General features: G+C 41.2%; 1 protein-coding gene across 2 annotated transcripts in view; it reads left to right on the top strand.

Moving 5' to 3' along the window:
* banp (BTG3 associated nuclear protein) overlaps positions 1-24,486 on the top strand; it is a 162,430-nt gene that overhangs the window by 72,114 nt on the left and 65,830 nt on the right. For both annotated transcript variants that reach the window (XM_034176811.1, XM_034176810.1), the window contains exons 11-12: positions 1,184-1,228; positions 18,051-18,095. In XM_034176811.1, the coding sequence (XP_034032702.1) occupies positions 1,184-1,228; positions 18,051-18,095 (90 nt within the window). The remainder of the gene's footprint in view (positions 1-1,183; positions 1,229-18,050; positions 18,096-24,486) is intronic.

Below are 24,486 nucleotides of genomic sequence, written 5' to 3'. Positions count from 1 at the left end.
CTTATTTTGTGGCTAGTTGTCCTTCTAAGATGTCTGTGCTCCAGTATTTCCATCAAGAGAAATTGTCATCTTATTACTGAATTACACAATTACTGAGGAAATAAATGAGTCATAATTTTTAGTATGTACAACAAAGGCAGACATCATGAGACCTCAAAATATGATTTACTTTAGATTATGATTTAGATTAACACCTGAACTGAGGTTAACCTTTTACCTAATCCTGTTCAGTGACTCTGACGATGGGGCGTGTTTGGGCTTCATTTGTCCACCCCAGGTCATGCAGAGTTTCACCCACATGCCACCTGTTTATTAAAGTATGGGTTGGGCATGAAGTAGGCAGAGTAAGCACCCTCAACATGACAACACCCAGTAGTTTCTGGGCTTCAAAACATCTCTTGTGGGTCATGATAGAAAACCTATTGGTGATATCTCACAAGGTTTGGCCAGTGTATGTGTGTGTACACACACACACACACACACACACACACACACACACACACACACACACACACACACATATACTTCGTTCTCCCATCAGAGGGCCCAGAGCCCTCCACACAAAATTCTGCCTGAAGAGGGGGTGGACGGATGCTCGAGCATGGCTGATATCAATGTACATTGGAATGCCAATTTCAATAAAATGTCTAATCACAAATTTAAAAATATATCACAAATAACTCACCTGATTGTGTCCATTTTTTTGTCCTATTCATTAAATGTATTCCATTTAATTTAATTTCAGGTGTGTGTTTAACCAACTTTCTTCAAAAAAGGGGGTGGGCTGATGCTTGACCCTGGGTCCTCAGACGGGCATATACAGTATATATGGTGGTCCCGCCCATGTCCTGTACAGACTTGGCCATGCTCCATCTTTTAACCCCTTTATGGGTTGGTTGGGATTTCAGTGAAGTAAGCACAGTGAAGGACATCCATTCAGTCATACTTTTTAAGGTACATGTTACGACTTAATAAGTTATCCTTTGAGAGTGTATATAGAGTAAGTCAAAGAGATGTATTTTTTGAGGTTATGTGTAAAATGCTGAAAGGCATCAGCTTTAAATTGTTTCTTATGTGCCCTCAGACTGTTGTGATATGTTGTTTCTCTCTCTCTCTCTCTCTCTCTCTCTCTCTCTCTCTCTCTCTCTCTCTCTCTCTCTCTCTCTCTCTCTCTGTGTCTCAGGGAAACCTTCAGATCCACCAAGTGCATGTTGGTCAGGATGGACAGGTGAGAACTTGCAAACAAACAAAAAAAAAAGAGGACTTTTAATGCAATAATTATTCCAGTTATGGGTCCCATCATTTAACCTGAAATTATCAAATGAGGAAAAGGAAAAACTGCAGTCTTCCTGCAAGGGAATCTGTTTTATTGTATTGTGTTTTGAAACCGTGAATGGCATAGAGCTGACACTGCTTGGTGCTTTAGTCTTTATGAAGGGGAGTTCTTTTAAAGGCTTGTTCAAATGTTTTGTGTCAAGTTAGAAAACTTGTTCATGTCCAGGCTTTTACTCATCATTACACAATAACTTGAGCACAGCTCATCCAGTGATTCGTTTGTCTGATGGTCATAAACCCGAGTCTGGATAATCTGACAAGTCATTTTTATTCATTTTGCTGATGGCGCAGATGTGGAGGAGAGCTATCGTCCCGGTTTTTTCATTCATTTATGTTTGCCTTCTTGTGAAAGGACCAAAAAAAGTTTACATCTCATGGCAGTGTTTACTGAGAGTTTCACACACCACCCACATTTGTTTGTGGTGGGGAGGTTGTCTGTCAGTGATATGAGAGAGAGAGAGAGAGAGAGAGAGAGAGAGAGTGTGTTTCTGATCATGCAGTTAGTCACACACACGCACGCGGGTTGGATTACCAGTTCAGATCACGCATGCACAGGTGCTGTGTACGTATATCAGACACACACACACACGTTTCACTGCACTTCAATGCATTCAGTGTTTGGATGTGTTGTAACACACGCTGGGTTTTCTGTTTTTATTTGTCACACCTTTGTGGATCAAAGCTGTTCACACGTGAATGTCCTCTACTGCTGGAACATTTTCTACACTTGATGCTCACAGTCACGCTTCTGTAAACTGCCGCCTGGTTTGCACAAACCGAGGCTGAGTTCACTCTGAGAGATCACTGCAGACGACACAAAATATTATTACATCGTGTCGGCACTCGGCTCCACGGAAATGAGGCTTATCCCACTCCTGCGAAGCCCCCCTGCTGCAAACAAATACGCAACCATCAAGGATCATGTCAGCATGCAGCAGCGACACAGAAACAAGGCTTATCTCACTCTTGCAAAGCCCCCCAGCTGCAAATAAATACACAGCCATCAAGGATCATGTCGGCCATCAGCAACTCCACGGAAACAAGGCTGATCGCGCTCCTTCAAAGCCCCCCTGCTGCGAACAAATACACAGCCATCAAGGATCGCGTCGGCTCTCAGCAGCGACATGGAAACGAGGCTGATTGCGCTCCTGCAAAGCCCCCCCGCTGCGAACAAATACACAGTGATCAAGGATCACTTTCTCAAAACGTTTGAACTGCCAGACTGAAAGGGCCAGCAGGCTTTTCTCTCTGCACAGGCTGGAAGACAGCAAGCCCTTCAGAGTTCATGGACAGAATGCTGCAGCTCCGTCTGGATTTTTTTGTGCAACAACTCTCTCCTCAGCTGCGAGCAGTGCTGCAACAACACCACGATCACGGACTGCCGTGCACTGCCAGAGGAGGTTGACAAATTCTTCCTGGCTGGCCAGCACTATGGCGTGACAGCAGCCACACTTGTACACACAGCAGCAGAAGCCCCACACCACACACCGGCTCCCCGCAGAGGAGCTGCATCTCTCCTCCAGAAAAGCATTCACAAACCGGCTTCTGCAGTGTGTGAAAACATTCAGCCGGTCGAATGAAGTCAAACTAAACCCTAACAGTACAAAAACTAAGCAAACTATGAAAAATCGCCAAGAATGACAATAAAACATAATACGGATGAATTGTGGTTTTCAGCGGCATTCTTTCAAATTTTTCGACAGTTTAAAAATCCCAAAGAAGCGCCAGCTGCACGAACGAATCTGTGCGAAGGCTAAATGATGTCAACGAAAGTCCAGATTTCTTGTTTCGTTTGGGCTCTGTTGCCCTTCATTAAGTCCTTTGTCACTGGGCCTCAACTTCCATGTCTTTGGAGGTGGGAGGAAGCCGGAGCACCTGGAGGGAACACACACAAACAAATGGAAGAACATGCAAACATGTAACCTTCCCACTGTGAGGTAACAGTGCCAACCACTAAAATATATCATTACCTTTGCTGGGGGGGTCATGTTTTGGGAGCCCTTTGTCCTTGTCAGGACTATGCAAAAACTGCAGAATCGATTTTCATGGAAACTTGTGAAAGGTAGAGGTATGGGCAAAGGAAGAATCCATTGCATTCTGGAGCAAGCCCAATTAAGGGGGAGGAGCCAGGAACTAGAGTCCCTTTATTCAGAGAGTAGCCACATGATAAGCCGAAAAAAACAGTCATGCGACTTGTGGTGCCATCTTGTGGCCAAAATAGCATTCGCTGTTTATCTGTCTGCATGTAAATCCAGCTATTTCATTTATTTATTCGCTGAAAATGCTGGGTTGCTGTGCATTTGGATGCATAAATAGACACAACAAGGAGTTCAAGATGTACCTTCAGATCCGAACAGAAGAAAAATGAAGTCAGCCGTGTCGGATGGAAGCCGACATCATCTTCACAGTTTTGAGAGGTAAATTTATTCGTCAGTCCCATGTACAGTAAAACTCACCTAAACCATCATCATATAAACCAGATGTTTTTGTATTGTTCTCCATGTAATAAACACTGTATTTAACGGATTTTGTTTAATGGATTTTCGCTTACATAGGATAAAATGTCCTGTCCAATCGCAATGTATTTCCATTAAAAACCCCTCGCACGTACCAGACCGATCAGTCTGGATGTGCGGAATAACATAGGCACAAAATTAAAGTTCAGCACTCTGAAACTTGCAGATTCCAGTAAAGTGGGACCGGAGTCATTTCCGTGATTAGAAGACCGACAGTTTATTTTTTCAAACCGTGCTTACACTCGACCTGCAGCCTGACGTGCACCTGTTAAATCAAACACCACAAAATGCTGTGATTTGACACTTTTCTGCTTTCTCTCTTTCCGCTCATATTTGAATAGTTTTTGCATGCTGATTACATTTCAGGATCACATACATTTGGCAGAAAAGTCCGCAAATTTACAACACGGAGTTGGAAAAAAAAGAAATTGGACAGCTTACCTTTGAATTGGAGGTGATGATTGTAGAAAGAAAAGCTTGCTGAGGGAGAAATTAGTCCAGAATAAAGCATAATCTAGCAACGGAGAACTTTAAAACTGTCATGCGTGTCATTGCATGACATGGAGTTACAGATGTGCAGAAGCATAAATCAGGATTCAAATTAATTAAATGAATCATCATAAATTGTAAATTCATATAAATTTCATATCTTAACTACTTTTTACATTTATTTTGATAGTACCTGTATCTGGATGTGTTGCTGTATGTGGTTAAATGATAAAAAAGTTGAAAATATAAAAGGTTTGTTCAGTAGTTCAGCACAATTGGCCCCAAAATGGCACGTTCTCTGTTGTCGCTACTCTCTGATTAAAGGGACTCCACCATGATCGCCCCCTCCTACTTTCTTAAAAATTGTGAGAGATGGCATTTTTTAAAATTTCTCAAGAGATAATGCACAGTCATATGTCAAATGCTAATATCTATATGATATCTTCTCAAAAATGTTGAAAAAAAATTAAATGCTCCATTTTGCAATGTTAAAGGATTGGATTTACTACAAACATTAGTAGTTTCTTCCTTGGCACTTTCACCAAGTTTCAAGAAAATCTGTTTTGTAGTGTTTATCTGTAATACAACCCCAATTCCAATGAAGTTGGGACGTTGTGTAAAATGTAAATAAAACAGAATACAATGATTTGCAAATCCTCCTCAACCTATTTTCAATTGAATACACCACAAAGACAAGACATTTAATGTTCAAACTGATAAACTTTATTGTTTTTGTGCAAATATTTGCTCATTTTGAAATGGATTCTTTCCCATTCTTGCTTGATGTACGACTTCAGTTGTTCAACAGTCCAGGGTCTCCGTTGTCGTATTTTGTGCTTCATAATGTGCCACACATTTTCAGTGGGCGACAGGTCTGGACTGCAGGCCGGCCATTCTAGTACCCTCACTCTTTTACTACGAAGCCACGCTGTCGTAACACATGCAGAATGTGGCTTGGCATTGTCTTTCTGAAGTAAGCAGGGACGTCCCTGAAAAAGATGTTGCTTGGATGGCAGCATGTGTTGCTCCAAAACCTGGATGTACCTTTCAGCATTGATGGTGCCATCACAGATGTCTTAGTGGTACATCAAGCAAGAATGGGAAAGAATTCCACCTACAAAGCTTCAACAATTAGTGTCCTCAGTTTCCAAACGTTTATTGAGTGTTGTTAGAAGGAAAGGTGATGTAACACAGTGGTAAACATACCACTGTCCCAGCTTTTTTGAAACATGTTGCAGGCATCCATTTCAAAATGAGCAAATAATTGCACAAAAACAATAAAGTTTATCAGTTTGAACATTAAATATCTTGTCTTTGTGGTATATTCAATTGAATATAGATTGAAGAGGATTTGAAAATCATTGTATTCTGTTTTTATTTACATTTTACACAATGTCCCAACTTCATTGGAATTGGGTTTGTAGTTACAAAGATAAGTGTGAAGTAATGGTGGAGGTATGGAGGTATAATACTTGTGATATCATTTTTCTCTGAGCTGATCAAGAAGATTGCAATTGGGACAGATTTGACTATTTTACGATGTATCACTATTGGCTCCATGGTGCTTGGTAGTTTTCCAATGCTTTGTTTATCCTACATGCTCCAGCTGCCATACGTTTCTTGTTATGTGCTGTTAAAATTCTGTTCATGACACCTAGCATTGGGAGATGATGAGAGAACAGCACAGCTGCATCAGTTGACAGAATGTGAACATTGTGATAGGTCTCTGATGAATGTTTCACCACTACAAGAAGTGTGCTATTTACTGTACAGATATTCAGCTGTACTTTGGTTTTATAGGATACTTTTGTGTGTTGTGCAACATTCTGTAAGACAAATAGATTGGACTTGAAGAATGGAGGCTGGGTCTTGAAACGCACTGGTGGTGGATCCATGACCTCATGGAACTGCTTTGGGTTTCATCTGGCAAATCACCCAGGCAGACCTGCAAGCCATCCTTGTTTCTACAATGTAACCATCTAAGCTGCTGCATCCAGGTGTTATGTGGGCATCCCCTTAGCCAAATACAGCTGCTGAGGTTCTCAGCAGTGAGGAACATATATGCTGGATCATGCTTTGGAAAATGCACCGCAGTGATCATGGTGTCATAGCTGACACTCTCACAAAACTCACATACTGGTGCATATAAAAGAAATTAGGATATAGCTCCAAAAAAATAGAAAACGCATATCTCAAAATATTAGACTATTTTATTTTAAGTCATTATTTATGCAGTATGAATACCATGAATCTCTCAAAGTTGGCTTAATACACACAACTGCAATCATGGGTGAGACTGCTGAAGTGACAGTTGTCCAGAAGACACTCATGGACACTTTCCACAAGGTTAAGTCACAGAAGGACATTACTGAAAGGCCTGGGTGTTCACAAAGTGCTGTAAGAGAGCATATACGTGGAAAGTTGGCTGGAAGGGAAAGGTGTAGTCAGAAAAGATACACAAGAAACAGGGATGACTGCAGCCTTAAGAAGATTAAAGAAATTGGCAGCTTCATAAGGCATGCACTGAGGATGGGGTCAGTCCATCAATAGTCACCATGCACAGATTTGTCCCTGAAAATGGAATACAGTGGTCACATTCATTGTGTCAAGCCATTCCAAAACCAAAGACAATAGCCCCATTTGCATGCACATAAAATTCCGGTTGCTATCTGATTATTAAGTGGTCATGTAAACAGCAAAATCCGATATGCTTTATCTGATAACTGCTGTTATCTGATTATGAGGAGTCAGATTAACACATCTGGATTTCTCCCCAATATTCCGATTTCTTAGGTACATGTATACCATTAGTCAGATTTATTTTGTTGTTTTACAACTGTGCATGTGTAAAACCAGTTATCGCTCACATTTCCAGAGGTGCTGTCTCATCGCTCCTTGTAAACATCCTTCATCACATCTCAAAGTTCAGATGTGTGTCCAAACAAAAAAAAAATCTGACAGGACGCCCAAGTGTCCTTCAATGACCCTGTGTGTTGTTTCAGTGTTCTAAAGAGCAAATGTTTTGGGGATCTATGCGGTTTATAGACAAATATATTAAAACCATGACATCACATTTCGAGTGCAAGGACGTCAACTCTGCGGGACACAGAGAGTGAGACAGACAGACAGAGAGAGAGAGAGAGAGATCTTTTTTCAGTCCATGCTTTTTCTTCAGGAGCTGCCCTTTCTTCTTTCTCCACTTCCAAAGAAGTCCAACGAATGAACTCAAATCATGCAAACCCAGTTTTTCCAATTATGGGTTTACTGAAGTGCATGTAAATGGAAGAGATCAGATTATTACAGTTATTTGATTACTAACAGTTATCTGATTATTATGGCCATGTAAATGTGGCCAATGTTAGAAGCATCTTACCTGGGCTAAGGAGAAAAATAACTGGGCTGTTGATCAGTGGTCCAAGGTCCTGTTTTCACATTAAAGTAAATTTTGCCTTTCATTTGGAAATCAAGGTCCCATAGTCTGGCAGAAGAGAGGAGACACACAAAATCCAAGTTGCTTGATGTCGAGTGTGAAGTTTCCACAGTCAGTGATGGTTTGGGGTGCCTTGCTTCTGCTGGTGTTGGTTCACTGTGTTTTATCAAGTCCAAAGTCAACCTTGCTCTCTACCAGGAGATTGTAGAAGACTTAATGTTTCTATCTGCGTACAAGCCTTATGGAGATGATAATTACCTCTTCCAGCAGGACTTGGCATTTGCCCACAGTGCCAAAACTACTAGTACCTCATTTGCTGACCATGGTGTTACTGGACTTAATTGATCCACAGACGAGCCCTCATAATTTTTTTTTAAGGGTATTGTCAAGAAGAACAATCCAGATGAGTTGAAGGGTGCTGTCAAACCGACCTGGACTTCCAGAACACCTCAGTAGTGCCAGAGGCTGATCGCCTTCACACCACACTGATACAGGAATTCATTCAAAAGGAGCCATAACCAAATACTGAGTGTGTAAATGAACATACTTTTTCAGAAGTTTTCTGTATTAAAGCAAGTCCCTTCGGCTGCTCCTTTGTTTTCTTTCAGGGTCGCCACAGCAGATCCAAGGTGGATCTACATGTTGATTTGGCACAAGTTTTATGCCGGACGCCCTTGCTGATGCAACTCCACATTACATGGAGAAATGTGACAGGGGTGGAGTTTGAACCGGGTACCTTCTGAACTGAAACCAAGTCCTTCTTTGAACTGATCTTCTGAAATATTCTAATATTTTGACATATACATTTTCTATTGTTTGGATGGTGTAGGCTGTAATTATCAAAATTAAAATAAAAAGAAAAATGACTACATTTAAATTTCTATGTACTGAAACTAGAATATGTAAAAATTTCACTCCTTGAAATACTTGACAGAAGTAATGGAACTTTTTATGATATTTAAATTTTACACACCTGCAGTAAGCCTCTTCAAGGGCTCCTTAAATAACCACTCAGTTATTCCAGCTCTGGTCTCATTCACTGGTTAGTAGGGATATAGCAAATAACAGATACAAATCAAAAATAAATTTTCAAGGAAGAGATGTGACTATATTGATACACAGACCACTGAATTGATCTAAATGTACTATGGACTGGTCAGTGGCCTCATTTTAACATACACACTCATCTTCAACTGCTTAATTCAATCAAGGGTTGTGGGCGGCTGGAGCCTATCCCAGTAGTCATAGAGCGCAAGGCGGGGTACACCCAGTACAGGATGCCAGTCTGTCACAAGGCCACAAACAGACAAACATTCACACCCACTCGCAAACGTATGGACAATTTAAAGATTCCAATCCACCTAATCCGCATGTCTTTGGATGTGGGAGGAAACTGGAGCACCCAGAGAAAACTCACGCAAACACGGGGAGAACGTGCCAGCTACACACAGAAACGGAATTGCACCCATGACCTTCTCACTGTGAGGCAACAGTGCTAACCACTAAGCCACCGTGCTGCCACATGAATCAGTTTAATTAAATTTGTCTAATTGGTACTTCTGCATCTTTAAACTCTTGTTGAAGTTCAGAGGTGGGTGGTAGGCTCTCATGAGGCTTGGAAAGTTAACAAGATGTAAAAACAAAATCACCATGTTTGATAGTCGTAGACAGTGTAATAGATAAATGTATCGATTTGAACTTTATGCTCAGTTCGCAATTTGTTAATACGGTCATAAATAGTGGTTCAGATCACAAAAGGTATGCTGTGCTATTTGTGCTATGCAAACAACAGCTGGTTTCTTCTTTTGGCCTCCTGTGCTGTGCTTATTCCTACTGTATGTGATGCTGCCCTCACTGGTGAACAAAATATGAGCGGTGGCAACACATTGGTAAAACCCTGAAGAAGGTCCCTGGTTTTTCCTGAATTATATTTTTGAAGGTAAGCAATGGCACTTTTGGCTTATTCTGATGTCTCATTCATGCACTCATCTTCAACCGCTTTTCTGGGTTCTGGTCGCGGGGGCAACAGCTTTCCTTTCCCGTGCCACATTGACCACCTCTGACTGAGGGATCTCGAGGCGTTCCCAGGCCATTGTGGAGATATAATCTTTCCACCTACAACCCCTGGCAAAAATTATGGAGTCACCGGCCTCGGAGGATGTTCATTCAGTTGTTTAATTTTGTAGAAAAAAGCAGATCACAGACATGACACAAAACTAAAGTCATTTCAAATGGCAACTTTCTGGCTTTAAAAAACACTATAAGAAATCAGGAAAAAAAACTGTGGCAGTCAGTAACGGTTACTTTTTTAGACCAAGCAGAGGAAAAAAATATGGAATCACTCAATTCTGAGGAAAAAATTATGGAATCATGAAAAACAAAAGAACGCTCTAACACATCACTAGTATTTTGTTGCACCACCTCTGGCTTTTATAACAGCTTGCAGTCTGAGGTATGGACTTAATGAGTGACAAACAGTACTCTTCATCAATCTGGCTCCAACTTTCTCTGATTGCTGTTGCCAGATCAGCTTTGCAGGTTGGAGCCTTGTCATGGACCATTTTTTTCAACTTCCACCAAAGATTTCCAATTGGATTAAGATCCGGACTATTTGCAGGCCATGACATTGACCCTATGTGTCTTTTTGCAAGGAATGTTTTCACAGTTTTTGCTCTATGGCAAGATGCATTATATATGCATTCATAAATCTCATTGGAATGGCACCAAACAAAAGTTCCAGCATCATCACCTTGCCCAATGCAGATTCGAGATTCATCACTGAATATGACTTTCATCCAGTCATCCACAGTTCACGATTGCTTTTTCTTAGCCCATTGTAACCTTGTTTTTTTCTGTTTAGGTGTTAATGATGGCTTTCGTTTAGCTTTTCTGTATGTAAATCCCATTTCCTTTATGCGGTTTCTTACAGTTCGGTCCCAGACGTTGACTCCAGTTTCCTCCCATTCATTCCTCATTTGTTTTGTTGTGCATTTTCAATTTTAGAGACATATTGCTTTAAGTTTTCTGTCTTGACGCTTTGATGTCTTCCTTGGTCTACCAGTATGTTTGCCTTTAGCAACCTTCCCATGTTGTTTGTATTTGGTCCAGAGTTTAGAAACAGCTGACTGTGAACAACCAACATCTTTTGCAACATTGCGTGATGATTTACCCTCTTTTAACAGTTTGATAATCCTCTCCTTTGTTTCAATTGACATATCTCGTGTTGGAGCCATGATTCATGTCACTCCACTTGGTGCAACAGCTCTCCAAGGTGTGATCACTCCTTTTTAGATGCAGACTAATGAGCAGATCTGATTTGATGCAGGTGTTAGTTTTGGGGATGAAAATTTACAGGGTGATTCCATAATTTATTCCTCAGAATTGAGTGAGTCCAGATTTTTTTCCCTCTGCTTGGTCTAAAAAAGTAACCGTTACTGACTGCCACAATTTTTTTTCTTGATTTCTTATAGTGTTTCTTAAAGCCAGAAAGTTGCCATTTGAAATGACTTTAGTTTTGTGTCATGTCTGTGATCTGCTTTTTTTCTACAAAATTAAACAACTGAATGAACATCCTCCGAGGCCGATGATTACATAATTTTTGCCAGGGGTTGTATTCCTGGGTCTTCCCCGGGGTCTCCTCAGATGGACGTGCCTGGAACACCTCCCTTGGGAGGCGCCCAGGAGGCATCCTTACCAGATGACCTCAGCTGGCTCCTTTCAATGCAAAGGAGCAGCTACTCTACTCCGAGCTCCCCACTGATGACCAAACTTCTCACCCTATCTCTAAGGGAAACACCAGCCACCCTCCTGAGGAAGCCCATTTCGGCCACTTGTACCTGTGATCTAGTTCTTTCGGTCATGACCCAACCCTCATGCCCATAGGTGAGAGTAAGAACGAAGATTGACCAGTAGATCGAGAGCTTTGCCTTTTGGCTCAGCTCCTTTTTCGTCACAACAGTATGGTAAAACGAATGCAATCTGGCCCCTGCTGCGCCGATTCTCCAGTCGATCTCACACTCCATTGTCTCCTCAAGACCGAGGTACTTGAACTTTTTTGTTTGTCTATATGAAACCAAAAATATTGTATTGCACCAAATTGCATCATATTGAATCATTCCAAAATAAAAGATATTGTTTTTAAATCATATTGTAGCTTCTGTATCTAGATACATATCACATTGCTTTATAAGGGAAAGAGACACACTACTACTGGAAGCACCCAGGTCTCACAACCAAACCAAACCAAGTCATACCTATGGCTTATGTTACATTTACTTAAGTCCTTTTCTCCTTTAAGCATCGGAGGCAGTTGGTGAATACTTTCCATCTGGCTGACTTTGGTGCCAGCTGAACTCCAACTATAACTGTGATTATCCAGTTCTGTCTCTTGATACCAGGTGTTTCCTGGCTGTCATCTGTTTCTTCTTATTTGTGTTTGGTGGTGCTGCATGTTTTTTTTTTTCTTTTTCAGTGTTTGGCCTATCCATGCCCATTTTCGTCTTTGAATTTGGCTGTCAAGTGTCATGTTTAGTATTGTCCTCAGGCAGAGGTTATGGACCTTTTTAATTCTTGACAAAATGGCTTTAGCTGTTGAATGTGTCTGCGTATATGCGTTGGCCTTGCAATAGACTAGGGTCTACCCCACCTCTTGCCTAATGACTGCTCGGATAGGCTCGAGCTTCCTGGGACCCTTAATGGGAATAAGCAGGCTTAGAAAATGGATGTATGGATTTTCTCCATGTTTTGAACCCATACAAGACCAAAGAGTGTGTTCCACTTTGGCTTGTGCCTTTGTCCTTGCCATTTATGCACTGAAATTCCTTGAGATTCCTTAAATGATTTCATGATATTATGCACTGTAAAAGGAAAAACATGCAAATCCCTTCCTGTCTTTCTTTGAGAAGCATTGTTTTTGAACTTTTCAATAATTTCTTTAAAATTTTCTTTAAATTAATATTATTTTTATTTAAAATTTCATTATGAGCTCTAAATTACTCTTGTACCAACTTTTTTTGGAATGTATTGCAGCCCTTGAATGCAGGAAAGAATGGATATTAACAAATGAAATGAAATTGACCACACAAAACATGAAATGTCTTGGGTTCATTCTGTCTGCAAGCAGAAGTCAAAGTAAAGCCTGATTTATGCTTCTCCAGCTCTGCAGAGCCCTCTTTGTCGCTGCGTACCCTCTCCGAGCCCCTCACCATAGCCTGACATGCACTTCCCAAAATTTAAACTATATATCGAAATGACTGAGGCCGCAAGGGCTGTGATTTTTCAGGTTTCTCTCCTTCCTCTCGCATCAAGTTTTCACAGTGTTAACACCGATTACATTTTGATCATGGGTCAAATAGAGGAATGCTTGGCAGAAAAGTCCACAAATATGACCAACTTTACAACACAGAATTGAAAAGCTGCAAAGATGCTCAAATGACCCGCAATTCATAGAGGAAAATAGCAGGTAACATTGGTTTGGAGGTCGATGACTGTATAAAGAAATGGAGCTCATTGAGGTACAAATTGGTCCAAAATAAAAAGAAGACTAGGAAGTCCCTGCCTTGTTCTTCATGTCGTGCCCCCTGCTATTCCCGCGGTAAATTGCATTAGGGCAACCACCAAAGCGACAGAGAACTTTGAAAGGGTCATGCCCACGTTGATATCATTGCATGGCCACAGCGATACGGAGTTGTAGAAGCATAAATTGGACTTCAGTGTAACAATCACTGCAGTTTTTCTTTTTGTTTGCATTTTCCATACTGACCCAGCTTTTTCTGAGTTGGGGTTGTAAATTGGTATATGTTATCATTTCAGATTTGATCTTTATTTTATAAACAATAGTTTAAACTTGTATGGTTGGACTTGTGGGGTTGTTTGGGGTTTTGTCTTTGTTGTTTTTGCTGTCTTAGTTCATGATTGGGTTTTGTGTTAGGGATTTCTCTTGTTTGGTGTTGATCGTTTACCTCCTGTCCTCCCTTCTACTTTCCAGATCCTTCCACCACACCTGTCTTACATTTCCTCATAATCACTAACTCTTTATTAGTTGCATCTTTTCCCTCATCTCCTTGCAAGATTGTTGTGCCTTGTGCCTCTTTCGAGCCTTCCTTCTGTGTCTCTAGTCCTGTTTTTGCCTTGCTGTGTTTTTGATTTACATGTTTGTATTTTGGACCCTGTTTTCTGCCTGATGGTTTGGATACTGTTGTTTGTAACAGCCAGCCTTTTTGTGTAACGAACCCTGCTGAAACTATTATTAAACCCTGCCGAACTCGCTTCTGAATCCTGCAGTTGTCCTACCACCTTGCATCACAGAGTCTGACAGAACTGCATTACAATATATATCGCTGTATCATCTGTGTGTGTCTGAGTGAAAGTGAAAAGGTACTGCCATAGTTATGTCTGTGGTTTTGCCTGAAGTGGTCTTTCTTGCACTTCATTGGAATGAATCTGTTGCTGCATTTGCTTCTCATCTGCCTGAACTCATCAGAGAGTGGGAGGATAGGATTAACCACTGTGGCTTTGGTCCTGTCCTTTGTCCTCATGTCTAACTACATAACTGCCCTCCTTTGTGAACTTGTTGAGTCTGCTAGCAGCACATGCCTTGATGCCCCACACCACAACACACTCTAGCAAAGAATAAAGTATGAACTATGAGAGACTAAAATTCTGAACAGCTTGTTGCATGCTTGGATCATTTCTGAAAAGGGACCAGAAGGACAATCAGTTTTGACCCTTCCGCAAAATGTTGTCAGTATTATGTGGCCGGTCCTGTTTTTAAGTTGGTAAATTTGAGCCTCAAGGTACTACAGTCTGTACGTCCTCTAAATGGATGATGTCCAAAACATTCTGTTCTTTCTGAAGTTGACATGCAAGTTTAGCTTTATAAATTTCAGATGGGTCATCCTGCACCATGTGACAAAACTCTGCAGAAGACCTCTACTCACCTACGTATCCTGTTCTGACTGATGCATTCAGTGATGCAGAAGTTATCAAATAATATTTGGAGGTAACTTTATTCAAAGATGGAGTGGACTACTTTGGCTACTGAGGTAATTGTTTCCGGGCTATATGTCACACCAGAGTACGAGTCCCATCTGTCAATACGAGGTCTGTGATAAAACTAACGTACCTTTTAATTTTTTTCAAAAACTATATGGATTTGAATCACGTGCGATTACATCAGACAACCTTGAACCCTCGTGCGCATGCGTGAGTTTTTTCACGCCTGTCGGTTACGTCATTCGCCTGTGGGCTGGCTTTGAGTGAGGAGTGGTCCACCCCTCCCGTCGGAATCTCTTTGTCTGAGAACTTCCTGAGAGACTGGCGCTTTGCTTGATCAAAATTTTTTCAAAGACTCTGAGGCGGCTTTTGATGGCTTTCAGTTGAGTGAGTATCTGAGAAATTGTTTAACAGCTGGACATGTTCCAACTTGTCCTTAAGGCTTCCAACGGAGGTGTTTTTCCTGTGGCGGCGCGCGGCGCTGGCTGCGTCCTGACGCGCGGACCCGTCCGCACGTTCTTTCATTACAAAATCTCCTTTAACAGTGGAATGTCCGGATAAACTGCTGATCCTGACCTCTTCTGAAAGTTCTCTGTTCTGTCACGACGTCCTGGGTTAACAGAGGCTTAAATTTGGAAGCTTTCAGCTCGAAACAGGCAGACAGCGGCGGCTCAGGGCGCGTCGCGACATCCCGCTCCGTGGGCAGTCCTTAAAGCGACAGCAACAGTCCATAATCTCTCATCAGCCGTTAAAATTTTCACAGAAAACCAGCTGAATTTCTCGAATGGTGTCCACTTCGATGTGCCTCACAGTCTTTGAAAAAATTTTGATCAAGCAAAGCGTCAGTCTCTCAGGAAGTTCTCAGACAAAGAGATTCCGACGGGAGGGGTGGACCACTCCTCACTCAAAGCCAGCCCACAGGCGAATGACGTAACCGACAGGCGTGAAAAAACTCTTGCATGCCCACGAGGGTTCAAGCTTGTCTGATGTAATCGCACGTGATTCAAATCCATATAATTTTTGAAAAAAATAAAAAGGTCCGATACTTTTCTAACAGACCTCGTATGTGTCATGAAGAGGGGAAAAAACGCTTCATCTGTCTATAAATCACATTTGTTTTTAAACATGGTGCTGCTGCAGCATGGTACCTTAGTGGTTAGCACTGTTGCCTCACAGCAAGAAGGTCATGCGATCGATTCCCACCTTTGGCCTTTCTGTGTGGAGTTTGCATATTCTCCCCATGTTTGCATGGGTTCCCTCCGGGTGCTTGGGTTCCTCTCACATTCAAAGACATGCAGGTGAACTGGAAACTTTAAATTCTGTTTGGTGTGGCTCAGACGGCACCTCATTTACATCAGTATACAAGAGTGGCTTATGTGTTTAGATGGTGCCATCTTGTGGCCATAGATGACAATGCAGGTTTTTTTTAACATACAAGTCATTTTGAAAATATAAGTGTCAAGTCCAGCCAAGCAAGTTAAAAAAAAAAAAAAAAAAAAAAAGCAAGCTTAACTTATAGTCTGCACAATACAGTAGTGTATTTGGATGCAGTTACATTGAACAGAGCTTTCTGATTTTGGACAGTTGTGAGTAAATGGAACGTAAATGACTCTCATAATGCTTTCCAGCTTCTCCAGGTCTGAGTAAGTTCAGTACAACAGAAACAGGACTCCATGCCAGTGTGTGCCTGATGAGCAAATCATCCAGGAAATTACTTTGCAGAGCACAACCATTTTGTAATCTGGTGTAAATGCTTTCAGGACCACTTGCCTTCTTTGTCCATTGCTGGAGTCTTTTTCACGTATGCATTGCACTCTTGAGCTTGTCTTGACGCTACTTAGAGGAGCTATATGTGAGAACGCAAGTTTCTAAATCAGTAGGGGGATTGCATACCCACCATATTAGATATTGGTCACGCAGGGGATTGTGGGAAATGTGTGCCTGCTGCGGACGCACAAATACACTCAGGAAGTAAACAAAAGACTTGGAATGCCAGAGATTACTTTTTGTGTCCCTGGATGCTTCAGTCAAAAATCGGTTTTGACCCTTCAACAGAAGGTTGCGGAATGTGATCAGGGATAAACATGTAAACTTCTTAAGAGAAAGTTTAGTAAGCTCAAGCCAACATCAACCCACTGAGTCTGCAGCAGCCAGAAAACATACATGGTAGATGCACCAACAGTTTTTCCACTCAAACCACTTCCATCAAAACCACCTATATAGTGCATCGGCTTAAAGCTTTTGGCCATGTAATGCGATTCCCTGTGCATGATCCAACACTATGCGCCTGAGTGCATTTTAAATATAGGCAGAAAATATATGAATGTAAATATGAACTGATGAATAATTTGAACTAACTAGCACCCGTAATGAAAACAAACAGCCAGAGTGTCATAGGTTCAGAGCTGGAATTATTAACGTCCATCATCATATAACATAAAGATTACTTTTGTTTTTGACAGAAACATAAAACCGCACCCTCAGGCTTTGTTAGTATATGGCTGCCGTATACTAATCACCATTGGCAGTGTTCAGACCTAAAAATTAACCTAAAGTGACCCTTTATATAAAATATTTGTTAATTGATCACAAGTCATATCGTCATCGCAGTATTGAACAGTGACATTGCAGGATTTCCTCATATTGTACAGGCCTACTGTAGACAGAGTATGAACATTATCCACTGCAAGAGCAAGCACATTTGTAAGAATTACAAGCGAAAGCTCCCTGTTAACAGTAAGAACGTTTGAGCAGACCTAACTCCATGGTGGTGGCCAACTGACAGATGGCCAAAGAGATGGAGAGAAACAGGAAAAAGGTTGGTTAGAAAGAAAAACTACAGAATTAACAACAACACAGCAGTGTTATCAATTTACTGTAATCATTTAATGTTCTCTTTAGCACTAGAGTTCTGTGCTCGGCTAACAACTTAATATTTTGTGTTTGTCAAGACTGAATCCTGACACATTTGGGTTATTACATATTAGGATGACAGAAAAGCCAGTGATGCTAATGTTGCAGATGATGCTTATTTCAAATTGGAGAGAAAAGCTGTCACTTGGGCCTGGATTTGAAGGACTTGATGGAATCAGATTGTCTTGCTAACTTCTTTTCACTTTTGGTAGTAATCCTGCGTTTTGAGAATATGGTGCATAAGGCTTTTCAAGATCTGCAAAGATATATAATTTTCACTTTATCCATACAGGTTATGGAAAAAAAAATATAAAACTGATCTTTAGTAGGTGCGTGGTCTTTCAGGTTGTTAACTTGTCTTCTCTGTCTCTCAGGGAAACCTCCAGATTCACCAGGTCCAGTTTGGCCCAGAGGGACAGGTACGAATATGTACACACTTCAGCTTTAAACAGGGGTTTAAAAAGGGGGGGTAGGTCCTTGCTTTGTACCATTCCTTTGTTTTACATTTTAGCAAATTCCATGCACCGTATGCAATCTTATATGTGTGAAATTAAACCTGAAAGTAGGTGAGTGTTATGGCAACCTATCCTGAATGCTCCTGATAATTGATTTGCTTCTTAATATGCTTCACAATAAAAACATTTTAACATCAGACCACTGATGGATGCATTGACAACACAAATCTTTTTGGCTGCTGTGGTTCACTTGGTATGATGCACTTTTTGATTTGGCACAAGTTTTACACCAGATGCCCATCTTGACACAACTCCAGATGGACAAGGAAAATGAGTATGGACAAGCGTGAACCCAGGACCTTTTGACTGTGAGGAAGAATGCTCAGTGCTGTCTCATCATGCTCTACTGTGCCACAACATGGTAAAGTGGTCATGGGACACTACTGGAGATAAGCTAATAATGAAGCTAAGACCTAAAATATTACCTTCTGGACTTATGGCACTTGTATTTGAAAGCAACTTGTATGTGCTTGACAAGCTGCTCCTGTATACTTGTCTGATTGATGGACTGTCTGATCCACACACTTTTGCAGAAGGTAGTGGTAATGCATGATTAAGATGGAAAACAACCATCTTATAACAAGAACAAGAAGCTCTGAAGACATACTACATCTTAGAGCATGAGCAAAATGAATACATTTCAACAGACATGCTGTCATACTGTAAGACCGCACTCTTCAATAAAGAGAAAGAATAACCTTTGTACATTTGAATAAAGACATCCAGAACAGCACTGATGAGGATGGTGAGGCTAAGGTAAGGCTAACTGTAATGTTTTAAAAATGTATAATTGTTTAAAAGTTTATTTACATTTGGGGAGGTGAAAGAGGGCAAGTTTAGCTGCTTCTTAATGTTTCATCTGTTCAGTTACAACAAGAAGCAGTTTACTCTTACTCTTAGTATCTCATACACTGACATTAATTACCTTTTGCTCACTGATGCAGTGTTTGTGTTGTAAATAAATAAAAAATACTCAGATTAAATTACAGTGCATCCAGAAAGTACAAGGTCTATTAGAAAAGTATCCGACCTTATTAAAAAAAAAAAAACATATGGATTTGAATCACGTGTGCTTGCGTGAGCCAACCTTGAACCTTCATGCGCATGCGTGATTTTTTCACGCCTGTCGGTTGCGTCATTCGCCTGTGAGCAGGCTTTGAGTGAGGAGTGGTCCACCCCCTCGGACTGCTGCTTTGCTTGATCAAATTTTTTTTTAGAAACTGTGAGGCACATCCATGTGGACACCATTCGAGAAATTCAGGTGGTTTTTGGTGAAAGGTTTATGGGCTTCAAAGACATTAAGGGACGTTACTGTCGCTTTAAGGACAGCCCACAGCAGCTGTGGGGTGTGCCGCGCTCCAGCTGCCATCGACAGGCTGAACGACCATTTCATTTCTAAACGGATCGCTCTGTGGATCTGTGACCATCGTGTGCACTTTCTCTGGTTATCACAAGAGCTGGACATCACCCATTTTCCTGCAGATTTCACTTTTAACAAGAGATTTTGTCGTGGAAAGCCGAGCGGACGCTTCGCGCGTCATGATGGATTCGCTGCTGGACCGACACAAAACCACCTCCGTTTTGATCTCACAGGACGGCTTTGAGATGGCGTTCAGACAGCTGTCTGTGGTTTTTCAGTCGAGTGATTATCCAAGAAATTGTGGATGTGCCTGGACATGCTTCATCACGGCGTAACTTTGCACGTCGCGGCATTCCTCCGCACGTCTGTCTCAATTCGCCGAAAAAGTGCTGATGTCCATGTCTTTTCACAATTCCTGTGCTAGTCCAGACGACATCCCGGATAAAACACAGCGTCCAATTTGGAAATGAACGGCACATTCTACTGTTACGAGGAGTTTTTGTCGTGGAAAGGAGCAGACGCTTCGCGCGTCACGACGGCAAGCGAGACAAAGAACACCTCCGTTTCAGAGTGCCAGAAGGACAAGCTGGGACATGCCTTTCAGTGCTTACCAGTCGAGTAAGTATTAGAGAAAGGTAAGCACTGAAAGGCATGTCCCAGCTTGTCCTTCTGGCACGCCGTGATGAAGCATCACAGAACATGTTCTGGCATGTCCAGGCACATCCACAATTTCTTGGATAATCACTCGACTGAAAAACCACCGACAGCTGCCTGAACACCATCTCAAAGCCGTCCTGTGAGATCAAAACGGAGGTGGTTTTGTGTCGGTCCAGCAGCGAATCCATCATGATGCGCGAAGCGTCCGCTCGGCTTTCCACGACAAAATCTTTTGTTAAAAGTGAAATCTGCAGGAAAATGGGTGATGTCCAGCTCTTGTGATAACCAGAGAAAGTGCACACGATGGTCACGGATCCACAGAGCGATCTGTTTAGAAATTAAATGGTCATTCAGCTTGTCGATGGCAGCTGGAGTGCGGCGCGCCCCACAGCTGCTGAGGGCGTCCTTAAAGCGACAGTAACATCCCTTAATGTCTTTGGAGCCCATAAAATTTTCACCAAAAACCACCTGAATTTCTCGAATGGTGTCCACATGGATGTGCCTCACAGTTTCTAAAAAAAATTTGATCAAGCAAAGCAGCAGTGTCTCAGCCATTTCCCTGACAATGAAAATCCGCCGAGGGGGGTGGACCACTCCTCACTCAAAGCCTGCTCACAGGCGAATGACGCAACCGACAGGCGTGAAAAAAATCACGCATGTGCATGAAGGTTAAAGGTTGGCTCACGCAAGCACACGTGATTCAAATCCATATGTTTTTTGTTTTTTTTTAAATAAGGTCGGATACTTTTCTAATAGACCTCGTATTCACAGTGCTTCAATTTTTTCAGATTTTGATATGTTACAGCCTTATTCCAAAATGGATGAAATTCATTTTTTCCCTCAAAATTCTACATGCAGTACCCATAATGACAATATGAAAAAGGTTTTTTTGTTAGAGATTTTTGCAATTTTATAAAAAACAAAAACCCTAAGAAATCACATGTACAGTGCATGTCAGAGCACAAAATTGAGCTTACATGCATCCTGTTTCCACTGAACATCCCTGAGATGTTTCTATAGCTTAATTGGAGTCCACCTGAGGTAAATTCAGTTGATTGGACATGATTTGGAAAGGCACATACCTGTTTACATATAAGGTCCCACAGCTGACAGTGCATGTCAGAGCACAAACCAAGCATGAAGTCAAAGGAATTGTCTGTAGACCTCTGAGACAGGATTATTTCGAGGCACAAATCTTGGGAAGGATACAGAAACATTTCTGTTGCTTTGAAGGTCCCAATGAGCACAGTGGCCCCCTTCAACCATAAACGGAAGAAGTTCGGATCCACCAGGACTCTTCCTAGAGCTGGCCGCCTGTCTAAATTAAGCAATCGGGGTTGAATGGCCTTAGTTGGGGAGGTGACCAAGAACCCAATGGTCACTCTGTCAGACCTCCAGCATTCCTCTGTGGAGAGAGGAGAACCTTCCAGAAGTACAACAATCTCTGCATCAATCCACCAATCAGGCCTGTATGGCAGAGTGGCCAGACAGAAGCCACTCTTTAGTGAATGGCACATGGCAGCCTGCCTGGATTTTGCGAAAAGGCACCTGAAGGACCCTCAGACCATGAAAACAAAATTCTCTGGTCTGATGAGGCAAAGATTGAACTCTTTGGCGTGAATGCTAGGTGTCATGTTTAAGGAAACCAGACACCATCCCTGCAGTGACACATGATGGTGGCAGCATCATGCTGTTGGGATGTTTTTCAGTGGCAGGAACTGAGAGACTAGTCAGGATTGAGGGAAAGATAAATGCAGCAATGTACAGAGACATCCTGGATGAAAACCTGTGCCAGAGCGCTCTTGACCACAGAATGGGACGACAGTTCGTCTTTCAGCAGGACAGTGACCCTAAGCACACAGCCAAGATATCAAAGGAGTGGCTTCAGGACAAGTCTGTGAACATCCTTGAGTGGCCCAGCCAGAGCTCAGACCTAAATCTGATTGAACATCTTTTGGAGAGATCTGAAAATGGCTGTGCACCGACGCTCCCCATCCAACCTGATGGAGTTTGAGAGGTGCTGCAAAGAGGAATGGGCAAAACTGCCCAAAGATAGGTGTGCCCAGCTTGTGGCATCATATTTGGGAAGACCTGAGGCTGTAATTGCTGCCAAAGATGCATCAACAAAGTATTGAGCAAAGGCTATGAATGCTTATGTACATATGTGGTGTTTTTAGTTTTTAGTTTTTATTTGAATAAATTTGCAAAAATTTCAGAAAGCTTTTTCATGTCATTATGGGGTGTTGTGAATACAATTTTGAGGGAAGAAATGAATTTACGCCATTTTGGAGTAAGGCTGTAACATAATAAAATGTGGAAAAAGTGAAGCGCTGTGAATACTTTCCTGATGCACCGTACTTTTTCCCCTCTGTCATCCCATTTTATTTCACATAATGTAATGTACTTGTTTTGGTTTCTTTGCATGTGTGGATTACTTTGGTTGTTACTGACATCTGGTGAAAATTTCATGTTGGTAGAACCTTTTAGAAATACGAAATACTATATAGAAATATATAAATAATATATAAATATTTTATATATATATATATATATATATATATATATATATATATATATACTATATAGAAATAGAAATACTCGTATATTTATTGAGAAAAATGATGATGTGTTCAATAATTATTTTACCAGTTGTATGCAGTGACATAATACTTCTGCTACAGGTACTCTTGCTTGGTGCCTAAGGTTGTCTTCTCTCACTGAGTACCGCCGAATAGTTTTTCAGGGCCACTCAGAAGTACCGGAGCAAGGACTGATCTGACACCTGAAAAATGCACCAAAAGTTACCTTTAAGGGGCAGTCCCTAGTGGAGATGCGTAAAAATGTGTTGGACCTCTAAAATGCCCCTCATGTTCCCGTGGTGGAAACAAGCTTTAAATTTGACAGTTTCTTATTGCCTCTTTCGTTTTTCTTGTGAAGGGGTATTTCTTTGATCGCTAATATTTTAAGCTCATGTTTGCTGACTTTTTATCCTATCAGTCAGCTTAATTTCTGATTGTTGACTTGTGATTGTGATCCTGAACTTTGTTTTTGAATACTCTTCTTTGGTTACTGATCATGGAGTGTTGAGGCCTTTGATCTTGATTCTTGCACTTTGATCTTGAGCGCTGATGCTAATTATGGATTTCTGATCCTGATTCACATTTGTTCCAGAATTTCCACTACTGCAATTTTATTGTGTTTTGATACTGATCATAGATTTTTGATACTGATCACCTGTCTTTGACCCAGGCCTTTTATTCTGATTTCTGAAATTTGATCCTGATCTTTTATCTAGCCCTTCACCTTTAATTCTGACAAGTGGTCTTTGAACCTCACAAAGATCTGTCTGCCCGCCCATGTGCATCTGTCTTGCTTTGATCATGATTACAGGATGCACATAATAAAGTAACAACCGGTCCAAAAATCTGCTTTGAGGATGCTTGTAATGTCATGAGCCATCCAACATAGAAAAGTAAAATTAGCCTAGTTTTGAGTTGTATTTGCCATTTTGGTGAGTCATATTTCATGATCTGAAGGCAGGCTAAGACTAGCTTGGTTTCCATTTACAGTATGTCACTGACGAGGCTTAATGTGATTGAGAGTCAGTGGTGGGCACACTTCCGATAATCCGATAACAGACAATTATCGAAGATAATGTTTTCATTATCGGATTATCTTTTTAGATAACTTTAAAAACCATTATCTTCCGATTGATTTTTGTCTAATAACTTTTAGACCAATAAACAAAGTAAACAAAGCTGAATAGCAACAAGCATTTTTAAAATTTAAAATCAGTTCAGCACCTACCTGTTAAAAGTTTTGTAACAGATGGACATTTATACCCTCTGCTAACAGAAGAGAGCTGCTTCTATGAAAAGCATCTCTATTCTCTGTAGACAAAGGAGAAATGGCAGAAAAAAAAAATTCCTTTAACACCATACTGATATGCTGGCAATATCACCTAAGTCATCCAGAGGCATACATTTTTAACTTAAGATTCAAATTTTAACCAAATTAATTTTGGACAAGTTATTTAAAATTGCTGTCATGTCTGAAGTTTTATAAAGTGAAAATATCAGATATATGTTTTAGTTTTAAAGTAATGTGCTAATTTGTAAGGTTTTTTGAGCACATGCTGTGCCCAGCAGTGCATTATGGGTAGGATGATGTAATCTCAGTACGTTCACGACAGGACAATTGCATTTCAGACACTCTGTTCAGGCTCCACGGACAACAGCATTAAACTCTAGTGCCTAAAACTCTCGTGAATATATTCTC

Source organism: Thalassophryne amazonica, chromosome 8 (assembly GCF_902500255.1).
Source record: "Thalassophryne amazonica chromosome 8, fThaAma1.1, whole genome shotgun sequence".
NCBI classification, from domain to species: Eukaryota; Metazoa; Chordata; class Actinopteri; order Batrachoidiformes; family Batrachoididae; genus Thalassophryne; species Thalassophryne amazonica.
The sequence above is the reverse complement of the archived record's forward strand: the minus strand, read 5'-3'. Positions and strand labels throughout refer to the sequence as shown.